At 43.8% G+C, this 20,372-nt stretch overlaps 2 protein-coding genes across 2 annotated transcripts in view; both read right to left on the bottom strand.

The window, feature by feature from the left end:
• Nucleotides 1-20,372, bottom strand: part of wbp11 (WW domain binding protein 11) — a 317,048-nt gene that overhangs the window by 61,103 nt on the left and 235,573 nt on the right. The window lies entirely within an intron of this gene.
• The window catches only part of mmp17b (matrix metallopeptidase 17b), a gene marked incomplete at both ends in the record, with an annotated part of 29,039 nt that continues 10,482 nt past the window's right edge, over nucleotides 1,816-20,372 (bottom strand). Inside the window, 7 exons of the mRNA XM_083779088.1 lie at nucleotides 1,816-1,872; nucleotides 7,251-7,444; nucleotides 8,085-8,354; nucleotides 9,245-9,403; nucleotides 16,656-16,729; nucleotides 18,452-18,530; nucleotides 19,835-20,005. Of these exons, the coding sequence (XP_083635214.1) occupies nucleotides 1,816-1,872; nucleotides 7,251-7,444; nucleotides 8,085-8,354; nucleotides 9,245-9,403; nucleotides 16,656-16,729; nucleotides 18,452-18,530; nucleotides 19,835-20,005 (1,004 nt within the window). The remainder of the gene's footprint in view (nucleotides 1,873-7,250; nucleotides 7,445-8,084; nucleotides 8,355-9,244; nucleotides 9,404-16,655; nucleotides 16,730-18,451; nucleotides 18,531-19,834; nucleotides 20,006-20,372) is intronic.

Genomic DNA, 20,372 nt, shown 5'->3' on the forward strand with positions numbered 1-20,372 from the left:
GCCCAAATGCTACCACCCTATAACTCTGATGAAGACCGCAAGGTCGAAACGCTAGTCGTTTGTATACTTAGCACCTAAATAAAAGGCTCTAAATGTCCGTGCTGCTGCTGGCGTTCCAGATAGATTTCAGCCGCCCGTCACATTTATTAGCGTCGGAACGAAATTAAGGAAGAATCAGCTGTTTGCGATCACTTTATAAATGCCGTGGCGACGTGGGATTATTACGAAACCTACACTCGAATTTGGGGCAGATTTTACACTCAATTGATAAACGAGGGCCTATAAACACAGGATGAGGTGTGTGTGTGTGTGTGTGTGTGTGTGTGTGTGTGTGTGTGTGTGTGTGTGTGTGTGTGTGTGTGTTTGGGGGGGGGTGGCATTAGAGGCCCGGCCCGACATTTTAGGGCCAGGCCGGCGGGCCTCGGGCTCCATGAAAAAGTAATAATAACAATAATAGTTCTGTTCTGTCCGTTTGGCGCTTTAGGGCAGCGTCGGTCGTAGAATCTACACTAATTAGTTATGCGTGGGTGGGTGCGTGCGTGCGTGCGTGCGCGCGTGCGCTCGTGTGTGTGTGTGTGTGTGTGTGTGTGTGTGTGTGTGTGTGTGTGTGTGTGTGTGTGTGTGTGTGTGTGTATGAACCACAACAACACATCTAAGGCCCAATCCCAATTGCCTCCCTCAAGCCCTGAGCCCTGGACCCTCATTGACTTTAATGACGTCAGCTGTAAGTGCTTGAGGGTGAGAGGCTGCAAGGGCTCCAAATTGTTGTGAAAGAAATGGGACAGCACTTTGAAGATGAGTCCGCCATTCATGACACTTTCCATCACTTTATAAAAACTGTCCTTATTCACAGCCAGTACCTATCTACATGCTTGGCCTATTTACACATGTCTATCATGTCTATTTTAGTATTTAAGCTGATCGTTTTATTATTAGTTTAATAAATACACTTTCCTGTGTGATATGAGTTGTAATATTCATATATAAGAATATGCATTATACATTTCATTTCCATATTCTTTTACTTTGCTCATTAGTCATTTCTCATCATGTTTCCCTTATTATTGTTATTAAATATATAGCCTATAGGCTATCCTTCCATTCCGTCTGCTTTTGAGAACAGTGAGAAAGCACTATTGTGTTTGTTGACATTCTAATCGCGATACATAACTAATTTGCATAGCTAAATGATTGACGTTCGGAGGATCCCCCTCATTCCACTGGTAACGCTATGAACTGTGGGTAATTTCTTTGCCAAAGTCAGCATCGATGCTGACTTTGGCAAAGGGCACATAAAGGGGCGGGGCTGAGCCCTCACTGACTTACCGATTTCAAATGGGACATCCCTCAAGCCCTCGCAGACTTCACATGAACGCGCAGCTAAGTCAGTGAGGGCTCATTGAGTCAGCAAGGGAGTGGATTGGGATTGGGCCTAAGTCGTGGTCGTGCTCATGGTGACTTCCTGTCACATGACGTCCTGTTCTGCACAGACACATCACTTACTGTTACAACTAAAAAGAAACATGTTCCACTGAATGTCTTTATAGAAAAGATTTATTAAAATAAAACAACAATAGATTATAGATTATAGTGAAATATGTTTTACATCACGCAGAAAAGAACAATAGACAATAGACTAATAATGAATATTTAGTACAAACATACCAAACTTAATAAAATGTAGAAGGAAAATGAAAACGTTTTAAAGACTGCACTCACTCATGCGTGCGCGCACACACAAACACGCACGCACGCACACACACACACACACACACACACACTGTGGCTGTGAATACACTGTCAGGCGTGAAAGCGTCAGTTGGACGTCGCGTCAGGTCTCACTTTAAATCCTTCCGGGGCTTTGGGCGGTTCCTAGAGGAGACGCACACGGAAGCCTATTTAAACGCCTGTAGTCCTCTATTTCTTAGTGGGCGTGAGAGGGACAATTGAGTGACAACATGTTGACAGACAAAGGCGCATTCTAGTGTAGGCTATATGGTGCTGCCTTGCTACTTGGCTATGGAGTCAGTCGACAGTCGACTGGTTAACGTACGTGCCTTTGGAACGGGCAACCCCGGTTCGCCTCCCAGCCGAGGAGTTTTAAAACTAGTTTTGTTTTCGCCGACGACTTGCGCGACGGCCAACTTACATCTGACGCTCTCCTCCGCGTCAGATGTAAGCTGCCGACAAGCTTGTGTCACCCGGCGGTGAGAAGGAGATTTTTGATTGATTGATTTAAATATTTATTAACAGTTTGCAGAATTACAATACATTTCAAGCACAAACTCAATACAAAGACTGTTAACTGTGAGTGGACGACCCAATTAAGCATTACACTTGTTTACAACAGGGTCCACATTGTTCAATTCATCAAAACATTAAAGACGTACAAATAGACACTTTTATATAGTTAAAGAACAGAACAGGAATTCATCATAAAACAGTGTTCCCTGACCGGGAATTGAACCCGGGCCGCGGCGGTGAGAGCACCGCACCCTAACCACTAGACCACCACAGATAAGGATGATGATGATGATGATGTTGATAAGAAGGGCTGTGGAGGCTGAAGAGAACGGGCTATTTTATAAAGTATAAAGTTATTTTCAATGTCATGGATCAGGGTTACAGTAAATGACAATGTAATTCAGCCAGGGGTGCCATGGATGAAAAGATTACAGGGGTGATCTGAAGCAAACATGAGAACCAATGCTTTACTTTATTTCTTCAGACGATTTTTCAATGTTTTGTTAACAATTTGGACAGAATGTTACTTCGAGGTGCCCAATGCCCAGTCTGCCTGTATCCCTCGACATGGCTTTACAAATCCCTCCCAGTGGGGGGCGTTTGACTCGTGAAAGAAGACAACTACAAGTGAAACTCCTCCCAGTGGATGGGCTGCAGGCTGCATCTGTTCCATTGGCTAGTGCCTATCACTGCCGGGTGACGCGCTTCATTTTCACGCTTGTGCGCGGCTTCCATTTGAGTCTGGCTGTCGCGTCCATTTGAGTCTGTCCGTCGCGTCCGTCGGGCGCGGAGGTGGAGCTTATTTTCCATCCACCAGCTGTCTAAAAACCCCACGAAGACGAAAACTTCAGCTTCAACTTCACGCTCCTGACGCTTACAGTGTGCTCAGAGCCTATGACAGCGGGAGAGAGAACTTGGGCGACAGTGCCTCTGTCCCATAGGCTGCAGAGAAGGTGAGGTTGAAAACTTGAAATTCAACTTTTTCAGCGTTTGTGTTGAATGTGTTGCTGCCATGGGAAGATTGGCCTAATCCGTGAGGAGCTCATTATGCTAAATGACGGTGCAGAAAATCGAGTAATATAGCTACTGTCGCTCTCTGTTTAGTTGTGCTGGTATCGCACTAATTTTGAAATGACACGGCACTTTGGGTTAGTTCCCATTGTTCGTGAGTCCGAGGTGGGTTTGTACTTTAATGTGTGAAAGGGTTAACCCTTTCAGTGCGCTACAGAAAGGACTATCTAACTATGAATTGATTGCACACACAATCACTGAATTGTGTATTTGGTGTCCCAGCCAGGGACACCAAATACACAATCACTGACTTGATTGAATATACAATCACTGACTTTGTCAAATACATGACACCTGAACGTACCTTAAGTCAAAAAAATTTTTATCGCATGTCTCCTGTCATGAAAGGAAAAAACACCCCCCCCAATTTATCTGTAAGCTTGTAAAACCCTGCCACCTTCCCTCAACCCCTCAGCAACTAGTACAATGGAAGCAAATTAAGAGAGTGAGATACAGAACCAGGGCAGTACATAGCCCAAGACAAAATCAATGATTATTAAGTTGCTGCTTATTATTCTTATGCTTGAACAAGGCTGATTTTGCTCCAGTGTAAGCTGCTGGGGAAAGCACAGGTGATGGCCACGCTTTCTGTTCAGGGTAGACTATTATGTAGAACTTCACTACAAAGTGCAGGGGCCGTCTTGCGTTAATACTTAATAGGCGTGTTCCCTCACTAGAGCATAGTTGCGGCTAACTCTGAGTGTTGTACAGAGTGCAGGGGGCGTCTTGATAGGCGTGCTCCTCACTAGTGTGGTTGAGGCTACCTCAAGTTAAATAAATGTAAACCAAGTTAATTCTGGTGTACCATGTAATTTATGTGTTTGGGAGGGTTGTGCCCAGAACGTAAATGTTGTTCAAACTTTGTTTGATTTTGGGGGTGGGGGTGTTACATAATCGGGGATTGTATTTATATATATATATATATAATATTATAACGTGATTATATTTATACGTATGTGAGTATTATATTTATGTATTTGATATTATATATATATATATATATATAATATACCCTTGATGCTTTCATTATATCCGTTCAGCCTACATTATTATTGATTGATGCCTTATTTAGATATAAACTATTCTATGATCTGAAGATGGTTTATTATTATTGGATTGAACTGCTATCTATGATTTGTTTATTGGAGATGATTATTATTATTGCTGATACAATTATATTATGTGTTTCTTTATGTACAGCACACACACACCGTGTGTACCACACGCACACACACCAGTAAAACATTGAAAAGAGATTCCTCTGCCTTTCCTTCATATGGTCAGCCTGGCCGGTGGCCTTGCCTGCTCACCCTTATTGTCACAATCCTGAACCTATCCCAAAGAGACAATCTTTCACTCAGAAAAAACACAGCATGGAATTTTCTTGTCAGAAAGTATCATAACATGTCGTGGAGTTTTATGAAGAAAAAGCTTTTCAGATTGAAAGTGGATCAATTCAAGCTTGGCCTACAGCTGCAATGTTGATGAGTTTAACGTAGTTTAATACAAGCAGATCGCAGATGCAAATTGGATGAATGGAGAGTATTCCAACTCTAGATTCATCCCATTATGAAAAAAAAAAAGAGATGTTAAGATGTTATATATTTCCTACATTATAATATAGGTATACATACTGTACACTGTACAGCTCTATGCAGTTTTGAAAAGCCACATGAGTGCATATTGATACACTCAGATAAGAAGCTGATGAGACAGTTACCATTGTCTTAGAACACTGGTTTTCAACCAGTGGTCCGGGGACCACCAGTGGTCCTTGAGGGGGTTCCAGGGGGTCCGGGGACCACCAGTGGTCCTTGAGGGGGTTCCAGGGGGTCCGGGGACCACCAGTGGTCCTTGGGGGGGTTCCAAGTAGCCCATGCAGCTAAATGGTGGAGATTTGGTAACCAAATGGACCCTTTTAGATCTTTAACGCTTACGCTCTCAAGAGTTACATTATTGTTAAACATCTGAATTACTTCATTTACAATAAGTCTATATAATTAGAGATTATATAAGAATTGTTATTTTGGTCGAAGTATGCCTATGCCAACAGCATTGAAATGTACGATAACATATATACACATTTTGTTATTGTTACAATGATATCAAAATATTTTTCAGTTTTGGGTCTGCGAGGGTAAATCTCATCAAATGATGGGCCGTTACTAAAATGCAGAATAAAAAATGGGCCTTGATGTGAAAATGGTTGAAAACCACTGTATTAGAACAGTGCTAGAACTTGTGATTCAATCTTTAGAACAATATACAAGTCACATGATGTGTTTCTTCCGAATGAACTGACCCGAGGAATATGTTCCCGCCAAATGCTAGGGGTCCCGGACCCCCCCAATGGTGTAGAGTCTACACTGTAGACAGAAACCAGGAGGATTATGTTTAGACACTGTTATTGACCGGTCACTGTCAAATGGCCAAGGTCACAATCAAGGTCAAAGTCAGAATTAGCCTGCAAAATTGGTCAAAACTCAGGAACGGAAATTAAGCCGCTAGACCCAGCTGTTGTATTTGTCATAATTATTCTTCACGTGCCATTTTCAGACAAAAACACACTCTAGAACAGTGGTTCCTAAACGGTTCAGTTCAAGACCCACTGTGTGGGAACCTACTGTACTTACTGTCCCTACGGAACCTACTGTACAAGATGTGTTCTAATCTTACAAAAACAATCAGTAACCTACTGTAGTCCGGGAGCCAACAGGCATACATTCATGAATCCACCTGGTGTTATATGTGACCATTATACAGTAGTACTGTACTCTACTGTACAAAATCATCATAGATACAGTTTGTGTGTGTGTGTGTGTGTGTGTGTGTGTGTGTGTGTGTGTGTGTGTGCATGTGCGTGCATGTGCATGTGCGTGCATGCATGCCGCATGCCGCATGCGTGTTAGGCTGCACAACAGTGACACTTGGTGATGAAAACCAACCAAACCCTATTTTCGTGCTCGGACACAGCCAGAGACACACAAAGCTCCGTATAGGAGTGATTGCACCACTCAAAAAACAGGCGGTCCCCGGAACTTCCAGACCCCCAGGAATGAGCCCAGGGTGCCTGAACAGTTATTTCTGTCGAGGGCTAGGGGAACAGAATAGACAAACCAAGGACTGCAATTATTGCAGATGTATAAAAGGATGGCACAAAAAAGTCCTGTGGACTTGTTTCCATTGTGTTCTTATGTATTAAGTATCCAAGTCTGAGTATATGCCCACCGTTTAAAAAATGAGAGGGTCAATAATCATCAATTTTAACTTTTACATACATTCATGAATCCACCTGGTGTTATATGTGACCATTATACAGTAGTACCTCTGTATTACAAAAATAATAATAATCTTGGGCTCAGAAATGCAGTATTCCATATTATTTTATTATTGAAATGTAATCCATGGGCCTAGTCAAGAATAAATAAAGACAGATATCTCCCTTGACATTTGCAAAACATTGTCCGATGCGCAACTTTTACATGGGGTTTCTGTTGCACATGCACAGCACAACACACTATCTTCATGATATAGTCTCACTAGCAGATGAGCCAGTAGGATACAACAGTACGTCCTCCCGTTGGGGGTTCCTCACTGGCAGGTGAGCCAGTAGGATACAACAGCAGTGACAGCAGTGACAGACAGAAATGTGTGTGGGGATGAAATAATTTGCATAACGACCAAATGTGGGTGGGGAACAAAAAAACAACGGGTTCTGGAATGTTTCAGCATATGGAAGCTTCTGGGTCAACCCTAATTTGCAGTCAAAAAGATGAGTGTCCTGACAACAAGACACCAACCATAAAGAGGTCTATGGCGCCCCCCGGTGCCGCGTTGCGGCAGGTGCAGGCAGATCCTCTGTCCCTCTGTCTGTCTCTGTGTCCACTGTCTGTGTGTCTGTGCCGTCCCTGCTGCCTCCCGCCTGCTCCTCTCGCCTCATCTCTCCTCTCCTCCTCCTCCTCTTCATCTCTCCAACTCTCTCGCATTTCCAGCGAGGAGGAGGAGGAAGAGGAGGGATCGGGGCAGTCCAGCCAATCCTGGGCCAGGGATCGAGGGTAGCCCGCCTCCGAGGCGGAGCCTGGAAAGAGGAACTTCCAGTAGGAGTCGCCTTTGAAGAGGTAGATGGAACCTGGACACATGGGGGAGATGGAGGGGGGTGAAGAGACGTAAGAGCTGTACAAATTACATTACAAATACTGGAAAACACCCTGAACAATGTTCCACACGTCCCAGACTCTTCCCCCTTCCCTAAAACACCCTGGATAATGCTCCACACGTCCCAGACTCTTCTCCCTTCTCTAAAACACCCTGGACAACGCTCCACACGTCCCAGACTCTTCTCCCTTCTCTAAAACACCCGGGGCAACGCCCCACACGTCCCAGACTCTTCTCCCTTCTCTAAAACACCCGGGACACCGCTTCACACATCACAGACTCTTCTCCCTTCTCTAAAACACCCTGGACAACGCTCCACACGTCCTAGACTCTTCTTCCTTCTCTTAAACACCCTGGACAATGCTCCACACATGCTAGACTCTTCTCCCTTCCCTAAAACTCAGTGGACAACACTCCACACGTCCCAGACTCTTCTCTCTTCCCTAAAACACCCTGGACAGCGCTCCACACATCCTATATGATCAGTTTACTGAGACACTACACTGTCTTTCAATGTACTGGTTTTCCTTGCTTATTGTAAGATGCTCTGTAAGTCAGCTAAGACACGTGCACTATAGGATCGAATCAGTAAAATAACACAACGTGCTGCTCACCTCCATTGGTCTCTGTGGTGATGCCAGTGACTCCGCCTCTGAGGAGACGTGTCCAGGTGTCTCCCTCGCCCTTCTGCCCTAACCCCGCCGTCTCCCCCCAAATGGGACCCTCCACAGGGTCCCAGACCAGGCCCCGCTGTCCCGCTGTCTGCTCCCGTGCAGGTCCTGCTAGCGGTCCCGGCGTGGAACCAGGTGCCATGTGGAGTTCAGTCAGGGGCCGTGGGTATCCTTCCTGGAGGCTCAGGTCTCTGAACAGCCAGAACTGGGAAACTATACGGGGAAAATGGAGAGATTTATATAGTGCCTTTATCCTAAGCATTGCCTTCCACCATTCACACACACATTCATACAGCTTTACATACACCACTGAATAAAATTAAACAGTTGGCAAGTCGAAAAACACCCAGTCGGAAAACAATCTGTGATATGTCTTCTATTATATTCCTGGACCGATTATATGACAAAGGTCGCTATCGTTCATAAATAATGTTTGTTTACAAGATGTCCAGCGATCTCCCATCCACTGCAATGTATTCATCGAACTTCCAGTGTGAGTTTTGGCACATGGGGGCGTGCCCATGTCCAGTCACGTGACACCATGACGTTGGCGTCTTTTCCTTCTCTAAGCTTTCTTGTATATAGGTGCACACCCATTCCCTGTCACACTATTCCTGAAGAAGATCCTAAGGGATGGAAACGTTGAGTCAAATAGACCAGTGGAGCTGAGTTTTCATACCAGTGTTGCAGACTCTATCTATTTTTTCCTCTTGTACTGCCTGTTGTCCAGCACCTGGGCTAGAGTGGAGGTGCATGCTCTATTCCCTTTGTATTTCAGAAAACTGCCAGAATTTAGAAGAATTTTTTTCCCGTCCTCGGGTCTAAATGGGTTTAAAATGCACTGTAATTACGTGTCTCTTGCAACGTGGACATTCACTCCGGCAGTGAAGCATTCTACATACCGCTGATGAAGATGATGGCATGGTCCGACCATTCTACATACCGCTGATGAAGATGATGGCATGGTCTACATAACGCTGATGAAGATGATGGCATGGTCTACATACCGCTGATGAAGATGATGGCATGGTCTACATACCGCTGATGAAGATGATGGCATGGTATACATACCGCTGATGAAGATGATGGCATGGTCTACATACCGCTGATGAAGATGATGGCATGGTCCGAGTCCGACTGCCTCTCCAACACGGCCCTGAGGGGGGGCAGGTCGGGGGGCAGACCCCCCCACAGCCTCCTGACCTTTGATCCCTGACCCGAAAGCAACCCCCCTCCTCTACCCACCCTCCACATGGTCTGACCTGGAGCACAGGACAGGGAGAGAGAGAGAGAGAGAGAGCACAGGACAGGGAGAGAGAGAGAGAGAGAGCACAGGACAGGGAGAGAGAGAGAGAGAGCACAGGACAGGGAGAGAGAGAGAGCACAGGACAGGGAGAGAGAGAGAGAGAGCACAGGACAGGGAGAGAGAGAGAGCACAGGACAGAGGGAGAGAGAGAGAGAGAGAGAGAGAGAGAGCACAGGACAGGGGGAGAGAGAGAGAGAGAGAGAGAGAGAGAGAGAGAGAGAGAGAGAGAGAGAGAGAGGACAGGGGGAGAGAGAGAGAGAGAGAGCACAGGACAGGGGGAGAGAGAGAGAGAGAGAGGACAGGGAGAGAGAGAGAGAGAGAGAGAGAGGACAGGGAGAGAGAGAGAGAGAGCACAGGACAGGGGGAGAGAGAGAGAGAGAGAGAGAGGACAGGGAGAGAGCACGCACATTTCACAGACATCAGAGTCACAAAGTGACTAAAATAAAAATAAATAAATGAAATAAAAAATGAAAGCAAAACAACTAGAACTGCACTCTGTCGAGTGCCTACTTGCTTGTTGCACACAAGTAAATGGCCTACTAGTGCGCAAGCAGAGCGCGCAAGTCCTGTTGGATGAGTGACGGCTTTTGGTGACGTATATGTCGATCAGTGTCGGGTGGATTAAAGGAAATGCCTCTATGTATATGTAATGTGTAAGTTGATTAGCGGTATACTGTGGTTACTTTGTATATGTAATTTGTAAGTTGATTAGCGGTATACTGTGGTTACTATAATGTAATGTGTAAGTTGATTAGCAGTATACTGTGGTTACTTTGTATATGTAATGTGTAAGTTGATTAGCGGTATACTGTGGTTACTTTATGTAATGTGTAAGTTGATTAGCGGTATACTGTGGTTACTTTGTATATGTAATGTGTAAGTTGATTAGCGGTATACTGTGGTTACTTTAATGTAATGTGTAAGTTGATTAGCGGTATACTGTGGTTACTTTATGTAATGTGTAAGTTGATTAGCGGTATACTGTGGTTACTTTGTATATGTAATGTGTAAGTTGATTAGCGGTATACTGTGGTTACTTTGTATATGTAATGTGTAAGTTGATTAGCGGTATACTGTGGTTACTATAATGTAATGTGTAAGTTGATTAGCGGTATACTGTGGTTACTATAATGTAATGTGTAAGTTGATTAGCGGTATACTGTGGTTACTATAATGTAATGTGTAAGTTGATTAGCGGTATACTGTGGTTACTTTGCCCCATTTGATGCGTTTGTATCGCAGCAGCATAATGACGTCAGGGTGTAACTGGTACAACTAGCTCTCAATGATGACGTAATAAAGATGTGGATTAAAGGCCAGGGTGTAATTGGTTTTCGATGGTGACGTAATGACGATATGTTAGTGTCGGGAGGATTAAGGTAATGGTAGGTAATGCCCCTATGTATACATGTATGTAATCTGACACCACTGCCATATCAAGCACAAGTAGTCATTACGTCATACAAGCATGGCGCATAGAACACATCAAACAGCGACATACGCACCGAAGCGCTGGACGAAAACTATTACTTGCGCGCTCTGCTTGTGCAAGTAATAAAGCAAGGAGACAGAAACGTGAACAATTGGCAATGGTGAAAATCAAGACATCAATACAGGACTAAGTTACAAATAAAGGTCTGTCTGAAACGGGTCTTTAAAATATTTTTTGAAAAGGCCACAGTTTTCAGGTGGTAGGGGAGGTCGTTCCATAGCCCTGGGGGGGGCGAAACTAGCAAAGGCTCGATCACGTTTAGTTTTTAGTTTTGTGGGAGGAACAAACGAGGATGAGGATCTGAGAGACCTCTTGGGAATGTAAGGTTGGAGCTGGTCACAAAGATAATGGCGGTGCCTGGTAGATATGGGTTCTGTGTGCGACGACGAGAATTTTGATTGGAATTTGTATTGTATTGTTTTAATATGTTAGTGAGCTGACTGGCCACTGCTTTTTCACAAACCTTGGAGATGGGCGAGAAGTTTGGATATTGGCCTTTAGTTTGGCCTTCATCGACCTCACAAGGTCAGTCAATTATCGTAGGGAGATAGGAGAGAAACTGTAACCGCTTCTGACCAAAGCTAAGTCATTATTATTATTATTTGTTTCTTTTAATGTCAGGAATCATAGCTTCAAATTGACATATTGGTTGTTCAGTTTGACCTACCAGTTTTGGAGATATGGCTTATAGAGAATATGAGAGATGAGAGATATGGCTAATACTAGAGTCTTGCAGAAAACAATGAGTTGAGAAAACAGGCTTGAAAGGTTCATTTCTGTGGACTCTAACTTTACACCTGTTTAAGCATTTATTTCATATTTATATGTCTATTTCAGCTCTGACATTTATTTCAGACATGCTCTAGGCTATGTGAAGAGTCTGCCTGTGCTATTAACTCATTTTGGATTAAAAAAACTAAACAAAAAAAGAACAGTTTTTCTCCTCTCCTGAACAGTTGGTCTTGCCGCCATGACTGTCTCTGTATCAAAATGAGTCACAACATAAGGTTGACTGCCGAGTAGGACTGGGAGCAAGGGGAGAGGAGGAAGGGATAATGCTGGCTCTAACTGTGTGCATCTTGTCTACAAAAAGATAAAATCATTAGTTTAGTTTATTAGAAAACACTTCCGCATTTTGCCAACCAAATGTTGGTTGGGAAATGAAGTAGAGCGTTCTTCCGGTGTCCTTCAAACGCCACTGAGCAACTTCCATTGAAATGAACAGGGGCTGTCCGCTCTCTAGGTTATATACTGTATAAAAACTCTATGTACTGATTTTCTTTTGGCTTTTTTGCCTTTATTGGTAGTTTCAAGTGAAGATAGACAGCACAGAGGGAGAGAGAGAGAGAGAACCCCAGAGACATGCAGCAAAGGTCGTCATGAACGGCACTCGAACACGCGGCACGCTGTCAGGCCAGAGCCTCAGCGGTGCAGCCAGTGCGGTGCACTGGGGCCCAGCACCCCCTAGGGGCCCATGAGGGTTAGGGAGAAAAAGAAAAGAAACAGCTGACAGGCGTATTTTGTGAATACACACACACACAGCGACGTAGAGTCTGTGGGGGCCACGGGGCCATGGCCCCCATGAAGAATCCTAGGGCCCCTTTCGGCCCCCATGAAGATTTTCGTGGACATTTTACATTTACATTACATATTTTCTGGGAATTCCGAACATTTTGGACCTCTCCGCCGGCAATCTGAGAATCCCATCGTCAAATATTCGGGAAAACAGCGCCTCCCCTGTTGTTCCTCAGGCAACAGTCTGTCTTGAGAGACACCGGCCGTCCAAGAGGTGTTAAAAAGTGCTAATCGGGTTTCTTTTGTAGTTGTTCTTGAGGCGTGACATAATAACACTGATCAAGAATTCACCAAAGAGACCTAACCACAGACTAGTGAGACTACACACTGACTCGAGAAAAGACCCATATCGTCCAAAATAGGCTGATCAGTCGCTGTCTGTGTATAGGCTAATTCATTGGTAAAAGTATGCTAAAGAACTCATTTTTAGACCATTTGGGAAATAAATAAATAAATCCGCGACAGTCCCCCCCTTGAGGATTGATCAAACTCTTCGGCTCTGCACACACACATACACACAAGCAGAAGGGGCAGCTAGCTGAGCTATGGGAACAGGAGGAAGACATGGATCCTGGTGTCTAGCAAGGCGCTAGGCACAGCTCATTGGTCAGTACTCTTCATAGGCATGCAGCAGAGCCAATCACTATGCAGTATCGTATCTTAGCAACTATTTCTCCACGCTCCGGTCCGCTATATCATTTTTCCTAGGATAGCTCAGGGAAGGAGCGCTCGTTTTACCACGCCGGCTACTAGTTCGCCCCGCCCTACTACTAGTAGTCAAGGAAAGCACCACCCGCGCGGGCGGAACCTCACCTTCTAATATAAACATAAACCCCATTCTGCCAGCTGCCTCGCTAGCCTAGTGGACTACTCCGCCGACTTGTAATAATACTTCGCTGGTTCGCGCCCCACTACCGCCATAGTTTTTACAGCCGCAGACTTTTTAATAGTTTTTGGATTAAGGTTGCATTAAAAAAACTGGATTAAGGTTGGTGAAGGATGCGTTGCTCCCCTGCTTGCGGTTATGTTTAGGTTAGGGTTAGGGTTAGAGTTAGGGTTAGGGTTAGGTTTAGGGTTAGGGTTAGAGTTAGAGTTAGGGTTAGAGTTAGGGTTAGGGTTAGGGTTAGAGTTAGGGTTAGGGTTAGAGTTAGGGTTAGGGTTAGAGTACTAGTAGGCATAAACACTTGTGTGCAGTCCAAAACACAACCCAGCGCTTCCTACTCCACTGACAACCAATCACAGCGCTCTAAATTCCTCGAATCCCGCAGCCATCCTAGGGAAAAGAATCTCGCCTCCGGTCCACAACATTGAAAAAACAAATGGAGGCTGTTGACATCTACCTCACAGTTAAAGTTCTAGTAGTGAGATAAAACTAAAAAACGAAGAAAAACGAAGTGCAGAGCTGAGTGGGAAAAAGATTCGGTGGATTTTTATGAAACAAAAGCTTTGCAGTTTGAAAGTGGACTCAAGCTTTCCCTACAGCTGCAATGTTGGTGAGTTTAATGTCGTTTAATACAAGCAGATGCAAATTGATGGTTTATGGCAAGTCACTTTATATCATTATAATAAATCTAGAGTTGCAAATAGCAAAGGACTTTGCTGTCATGTGCCAGTTAGCCCTGACAGGGACACATATAGTGGCAGCATCATTTACTGATGTTTGCACTGCGTTAATGTTATATCTCACCATACCTCATGTCACTGCAGAGAGTGCAGAGCGCTCATTCTCCAAGCTCAAGTTGATAAAGACTTATTTAAGGAGCAGCATGGGACAAGAGAGACTCAGTGGACTGGCTACGCTTTCTATTGAGAACTGCAGAGCGAGGGCTTTGCTGACTTTGCTGAGTACAAGGCCCGTAAGGTGACCTTCTTACTCTGGTAACAGCCACATCCATTCCATTCATTAATGCTGTGGTTTTGTAAGGCATATAATGAGCTGTGTTTTTCTTGATGGTTATGGACATTCTGTGGAAGTGGAATATATAATCTTTGTACAAGCTTTGTTAGTGTATAATGCTATATTTGAATGTTTGATAGTTTGGAGACATCAGGCTGTGGTAGTTTTGCTTTTGAGCCCAGGTCAGGGCAGGTTGTTTATTGATGATTATATGGACACTTAGACCTAGAATGCCTGTGATCATTTAATTATACTTCGTAAATGTTCATGTATCTCAGGCATAGATGGCTTGCACCGGGAGCTGGTCGATTTGAAAATGTGCGGCATAAATGTGATGAATGCTCCGTTTGTACTCACCCATTAAATTATTCCAAAGACGTGGAGTGAAAAATGGTCCTATAGTTTTATATCCATGTGAAAGTTCTGGCACAAAACACATATTTAGTGAATTATCTCCACTTTTTCAAGAGATGCACACGGACATCTTTCTCTCCGGGCGAGGGGACGTATTTGTAAACATGACGTATTTGTCAAATCAGTTCATCGATTTTTCCGGTCCCCCTCGCCCGGAGAGAAAGATGTCCGTGTGCATCTCTTGAAAAAGTGGAGATAATTCACTAAATAAGCGTTTTGTGCCAGAACTTTCACATGGATATAAAACTAGAGGACCATTTTTCACACCACGTCTAGGGTGGCCACCTGCAAGACCTCAGAAAGGAGGACACTTTTGCGGGGCTCGCTCCCCCGATCCCCCCCCCCCCCCCCTCCCAGATCCCCCCCCCCATATATTAATATTATTACTACTACTATTGCACCTGATTTTCACCACCATCATCTCCAGCATTATGTCCACAGAGAACATATATTTGCTAATTAAATTAACCTTTTTAAATTATAGGGTACCACAAAGGCCATTAATTTTATAATCAATTTATTTTATTTCATGTTTAGATATGTTTTATGTTTAATCTCTTTCTTGTGGGTTTTTTTATACAGTTTTATGGTCATCGGTGTGGGACATAGAATGATGCCAGTAGCCTATATGTTCACACAGCCTCCCTTTCTTTATGATGTCGAGTTCCTTGCTCCATTGCTCATTAAATGTAGTTTTTCATTTCGGCATATTTGGTTTGTTTATCTCTGAATTAACTATACTAAAGTGATTGTGAGAGCACAACAAACATACCGACCATCCCACTGGCAGTGTTGCCAGGTTTTGGAAGAGAACCAAGCAACCATGTCTATGAAAATAAGCCCAAAAGAAGCCTGACTAGGCTTAGTAGCCTATTATATAAAACAAGCCCAAAGTCGCTTATAATTAAGCGGACATGGCAACACTCAGAACGTCTCCACTAGCCTCTCTCTTTTTAAGACAGTGTGGCCGGCACGCTGCGGAGGCGGAGCTGAGCAGCGCTGCGGAGATTTTAATACCCAGCCCCCAGACAGACGACGTAAATGACAGTAAATGACACAAGCACTGTATATCACAAAAAAACGGACAATTATGTGTCCGGCCAGAGGTTGAGGGGGGAGGAGGACAGGTGGGTCTAAAACCGGACTGTCCGGCGTGAAACCGGACGTCTGGCCACCCTAACCACGTCTTTGGAATAATTTAATGGGCGAGTACAAACGGAGCATTCATCACATTTAGGCCGCCCATGTAGAACCCGAACTGAAATTAACCTGTGTGTTCTATGGCTCTGTATGTGAAATACTGTACATACTGTATGTAACAACAAGAGCCGTTCTATAGGGCTAATGGACACTGAGCTTGGCAGCTGGTGCTGTCTGCATGTGGTGCTGAAAGGCTGGTTTAAATGATTGATTGAAATATTTTTGTTTGTTTGCAGAATTACAGTACATTTCAAGCACAAACTCAATACAAAGACTGTTAACTGTGAGTGGACGAGTTTACTCAATGCTGTACCATATGTTCTCATGCCAATAAAGGCCCTTTGAATTTAATTGTGTGGCCGGTCACCTCACCTGTAATGTTAGTCTATACCTGTCCTATTGTGTGTGTGTGTGTGTGTGTGTGTGTGTGTGTGTGTGTGTGTGTGTGTGTGTGTGCACGCGCGCGTGTGCATGGGCACGCGCACGCACACTTGTTTATGGCGGTGGTGGGGGGCCTACAAAATATTCTCGCACCAGGGCCCACCATGAGCTCACTACGCCACTGCAGAGCCTATTATGTGGTATGATGCGCCTGGACCACTAGGCTAGCAGGCACCCCTATGCACTGACCTTTGAAGAAGAACATCTCTCCTCTGATCTGAGCCACTGCATCGAAGCTGGTCTTACAGCGATCTATGTGACTTCTAGAGGGCAGAGAAACGTGAGATAACATTCATTTATAGGCCTAGAAATATTGTCTAAAAGTGTATTGATATACCTGCCAACCAGCGCTGCCCGAGTAAACAAAAGTACACTTTTTTAGGTGATCATATTAACCAGTTAACAGTTTATTTTAGAAAAGTCTCTTAGAAAAGTATTGTATTTGAAGGCCCTTGTAAAAGACACTGCTTCTGTTCAGAATGTATTGTCTCCCGTTTTCCACACAAAATAATTAAAAACGCTGGACCCTAACGGGTCCATTTGGTTCCATGTTTACACTCTCAGAGTTACATTAAAGGAGAATTCCATGCTAGAATGCTTTTTTATCTTTCTTACCTTTCTTTGTAGTTGTTACGTCACCACCAAATAGGTCCAAGTGTTTTTTTTGTGCAAAAACTCCTTATTGGCTGTTTCCCCTACCATAAGCCCTCAATGAATTGCATTGCATTGAATGGGAATTGAATGGGGCTATATGGGGTGTTGTGCTAGTTCGCTTATTTCCATCAAAATAAGTAGTAAAGTGTGCCGCTTGGGATATTATTTACATTATGAAGAGATGATATATACAAACAAATAATAATTTTGAGCGATGGAAATAAGCAAATTAGCACAACACCCCATAGCCCCATTCAATTCCCATTCAATTCAATGCAATTCATTTAGGGCTTATGGTAGGGGAAATAGCCAATAAGGAGCTTTTGCACAAAGTAATACCTGGACCTCTTTGGTGGGGACGTAACAACTACAAAGAAAGGTAAGAAAGCCTTTTAGTATGGAATTCTCCTTTAACTTAGATTTTACAAAATACACTGGGATCCAAGTGATATAAATGCCATTAACCCATTCTGACCTGAGATCAGATTCATACGAGTTTTCCACTGGACACACACTGGTCTGATTAAATGGGGGTTCCGTAGCCTTAATGCATGTCAAACAGAGGGACCTTGAATTAAAAATGGTTGAAAATCACTGCCAGAGCCGTACAAATCTTCTCTTATTATGGGGGTCCTTGGCATACATTTTCAAATGGGGGTCTGCAGGCTAATGAGTGTCATTTTGGGGGTCCTTGACATGAAAAAGTTTGGGAACCCCCTGCTCTAGCCCATTCTGACCGGGAACCCATTTTGGTTTTAGCATCATGTTATGCTTTAGCAATTTCTTTTTTTAAATCGAAGAACGACTGACATTTTTTAGAATCTGATCTCAGGTCAGAATGGGTTCATAATCAGACCAGTGTGTGTCCAGTGGAAACCTCATATGAATCTGATCTCAGGTCAGAATGGGCTAGGAGATACAGAGGGCTGCCTGGCAGCAGAAACATAGAAAGACACAGATGGGTGGATTCTGACTGCATGGTCTTGGCGAGGACTGTAAATGTTCATGTTCAGCCCCTAGGTGTCACTGACGGGCTTTCAGACCTCTCTCAGGCGTCTCTGGCTTTAATTAATGGACAGATCTGAACCATCATTGAAGTTCACGTGTATTCATATTCTATTATATGTAAACTGTTTAACCGTAACACGTTTTCTCATGCCAAGCTACTTTGAATTTAATTATATTCAATCAAAATTCCCTTTTTCCCCTGCATTCCTTGGATCACTTTCCCCTCCCTCCACCCACCTTTGTAACAAACACCCTAATAAACTGTCACCATGTGACCTTGACTTCCACCACGTGCGTGCGTGCATGTGTGCACGTACCTGTGTCTGTGCGTGTGTCTGTGGTGAAGGTGAGTCTCAGTTATGAGACGAGGAGGGTCTGTAGCAAGAAGATGGCTTCTTTTTCCTACACGCACGCAGGCAGGCAGGCAGGCAGACAGACAGACAGACAGACAGACAGACAGACAGACAGACACTCCATTGAAGTCCATTGAAGTAGTTAGACAGGTAGGTGTCTGTGTGGTGTACTAGTGTGTCTTGTAGACTGCTAAAATAAAAATACACACCAGCTAACTCTGACTATTTGGCAATGACTGTTTGAGGACAAATTTGACCCATCAGGCGACTACTAGATTCATGCCATCACAATAATAGAGATAGTAATAACTGTAATAGTATAATAGTGTAATAAGTGTATATGGTGTAATGAGTGGACTTAAAGGACCATATTTTTTATATAAATATATGTATATTATCAACATGATTTTGTAAAAAAAAAAAAAAACGGTTAGGAAGAAATTCCCCTTTAATATAGCATCTGATTGATGGCAGGAACACAAATATATATATATATGTTTTCAGTGTTTCAGTGTTTTCTACCAGGGAGGGGAGGAGCAGTGCACAGAGACATTTAGAGGGGCAGGTGCTCAAGTGAAAAAGGGCACCAGCTTGTGAAACCGGCTGGCTGCCTTAAAGTGTGTGAGATTTATAGATGTTGGGGCATAAATAATATATTAGAAGCATTGAATGCAGAATTGATCGATGATCAATGATCAATGATCAATTGATTGATGTCACCATGGGACACATGCTGTACACTGTACTAAAACCAACAAGAAAATGAACAAACTGTACAAAAAATAACTTTCAAAAAGGGCACATTGGTGTCCAGAGGGCAAAAGGGCAGGTTCACTTCACCTAATCATGTCTCTATCTGTGCACGCCACTGGACAGGTGGAATCAATCTTTCCTGACAAAGACCCGCAAGGGTCGAAACGTTGCATCTTATTTATCAATACAACTCTGCTATTTTAGAAAAATCATGAAAATTGTGGCACAAATCTTTGAATATATATTCTTTCAGAGCGAACGCTTTTCAAATCTTTTCTTCTGGGAACAACATATTTTCAGATGATGGTGGTCGGCGGCCAATTACATATAATCTTTGGGGTCCTTGCCATGAAATATTGAGCACCACTGACATAGAAACATGAGGTATTTCAGAAAACTGTGAGGATTTAGAAGACATTTTTTAAATATCGACGTCAGGTCTAAATGGGTTAAGATCGGTGTGCGGACTTCCTTCCTTCCTAATTGTACGTATTTCCGTTCAGCAGCCGTAGAATTGTTTTTGAGATGTGCGCGCTTTTGGATTCTATACATCACAGAGGTGTGAGGGTCTTCAACGTATATACCGCACCGGTACCGTACCGTAGAGCTGGGTGATGTGCTCCAGGTCCAGGGGTCCCAGGCGGAAGGACAGGGGGTCCCCGGCAGGACCCTGGTAGTACGGCCTCATCAGGGAGCTACGGGAGGAGCTGTGGGACAGACCCAGAGCGTGACCCAACTCATGGAGTAACACCGTGAACAGGTCTGTTCCTTCTGAGAAGAAGAGAGAGAGAGAGAGAGTTGTCTATAGTCAGCCAGTTGTCGTGAGGTCAATAGAGGATATGCGCGTGACATCATCATCCTACCCGGAAGTTATGCGGGAACGCCTACTGAGTGCATGGCGAAAAAAGGACTTTCTGGCCTTGACAGCCCATACATCAGTGGCGTGCACAGATAGACACTAGGGGGTGCTAGAGCACCCCTTGCCCTTTTGGCAATTTTGCTCTTTTTTTTCTTAATTTGTAGTGTGTGGACCATGCGGTGACATTGATCAAATCTTGATAAAAAAACGCTTCTACTATATTATTTAGGCCCCTAAAATCTAAAAGCTATGTTTCTATGTCAGTGGTTCTTCGATTAA

The sequence above is a fragment of the Protomyctophum parallelum genome, assembly GCF_964188405.1.
Source record: "Protomyctophum parallelum genome assembly, chromosome: 13".
In the NCBI taxonomy this organism is placed as follows: domain Eukaryota; kingdom Metazoa; phylum Chordata; class Actinopteri; order Myctophiformes; family Myctophidae; genus Protomyctophum; species Protomyctophum parallelum.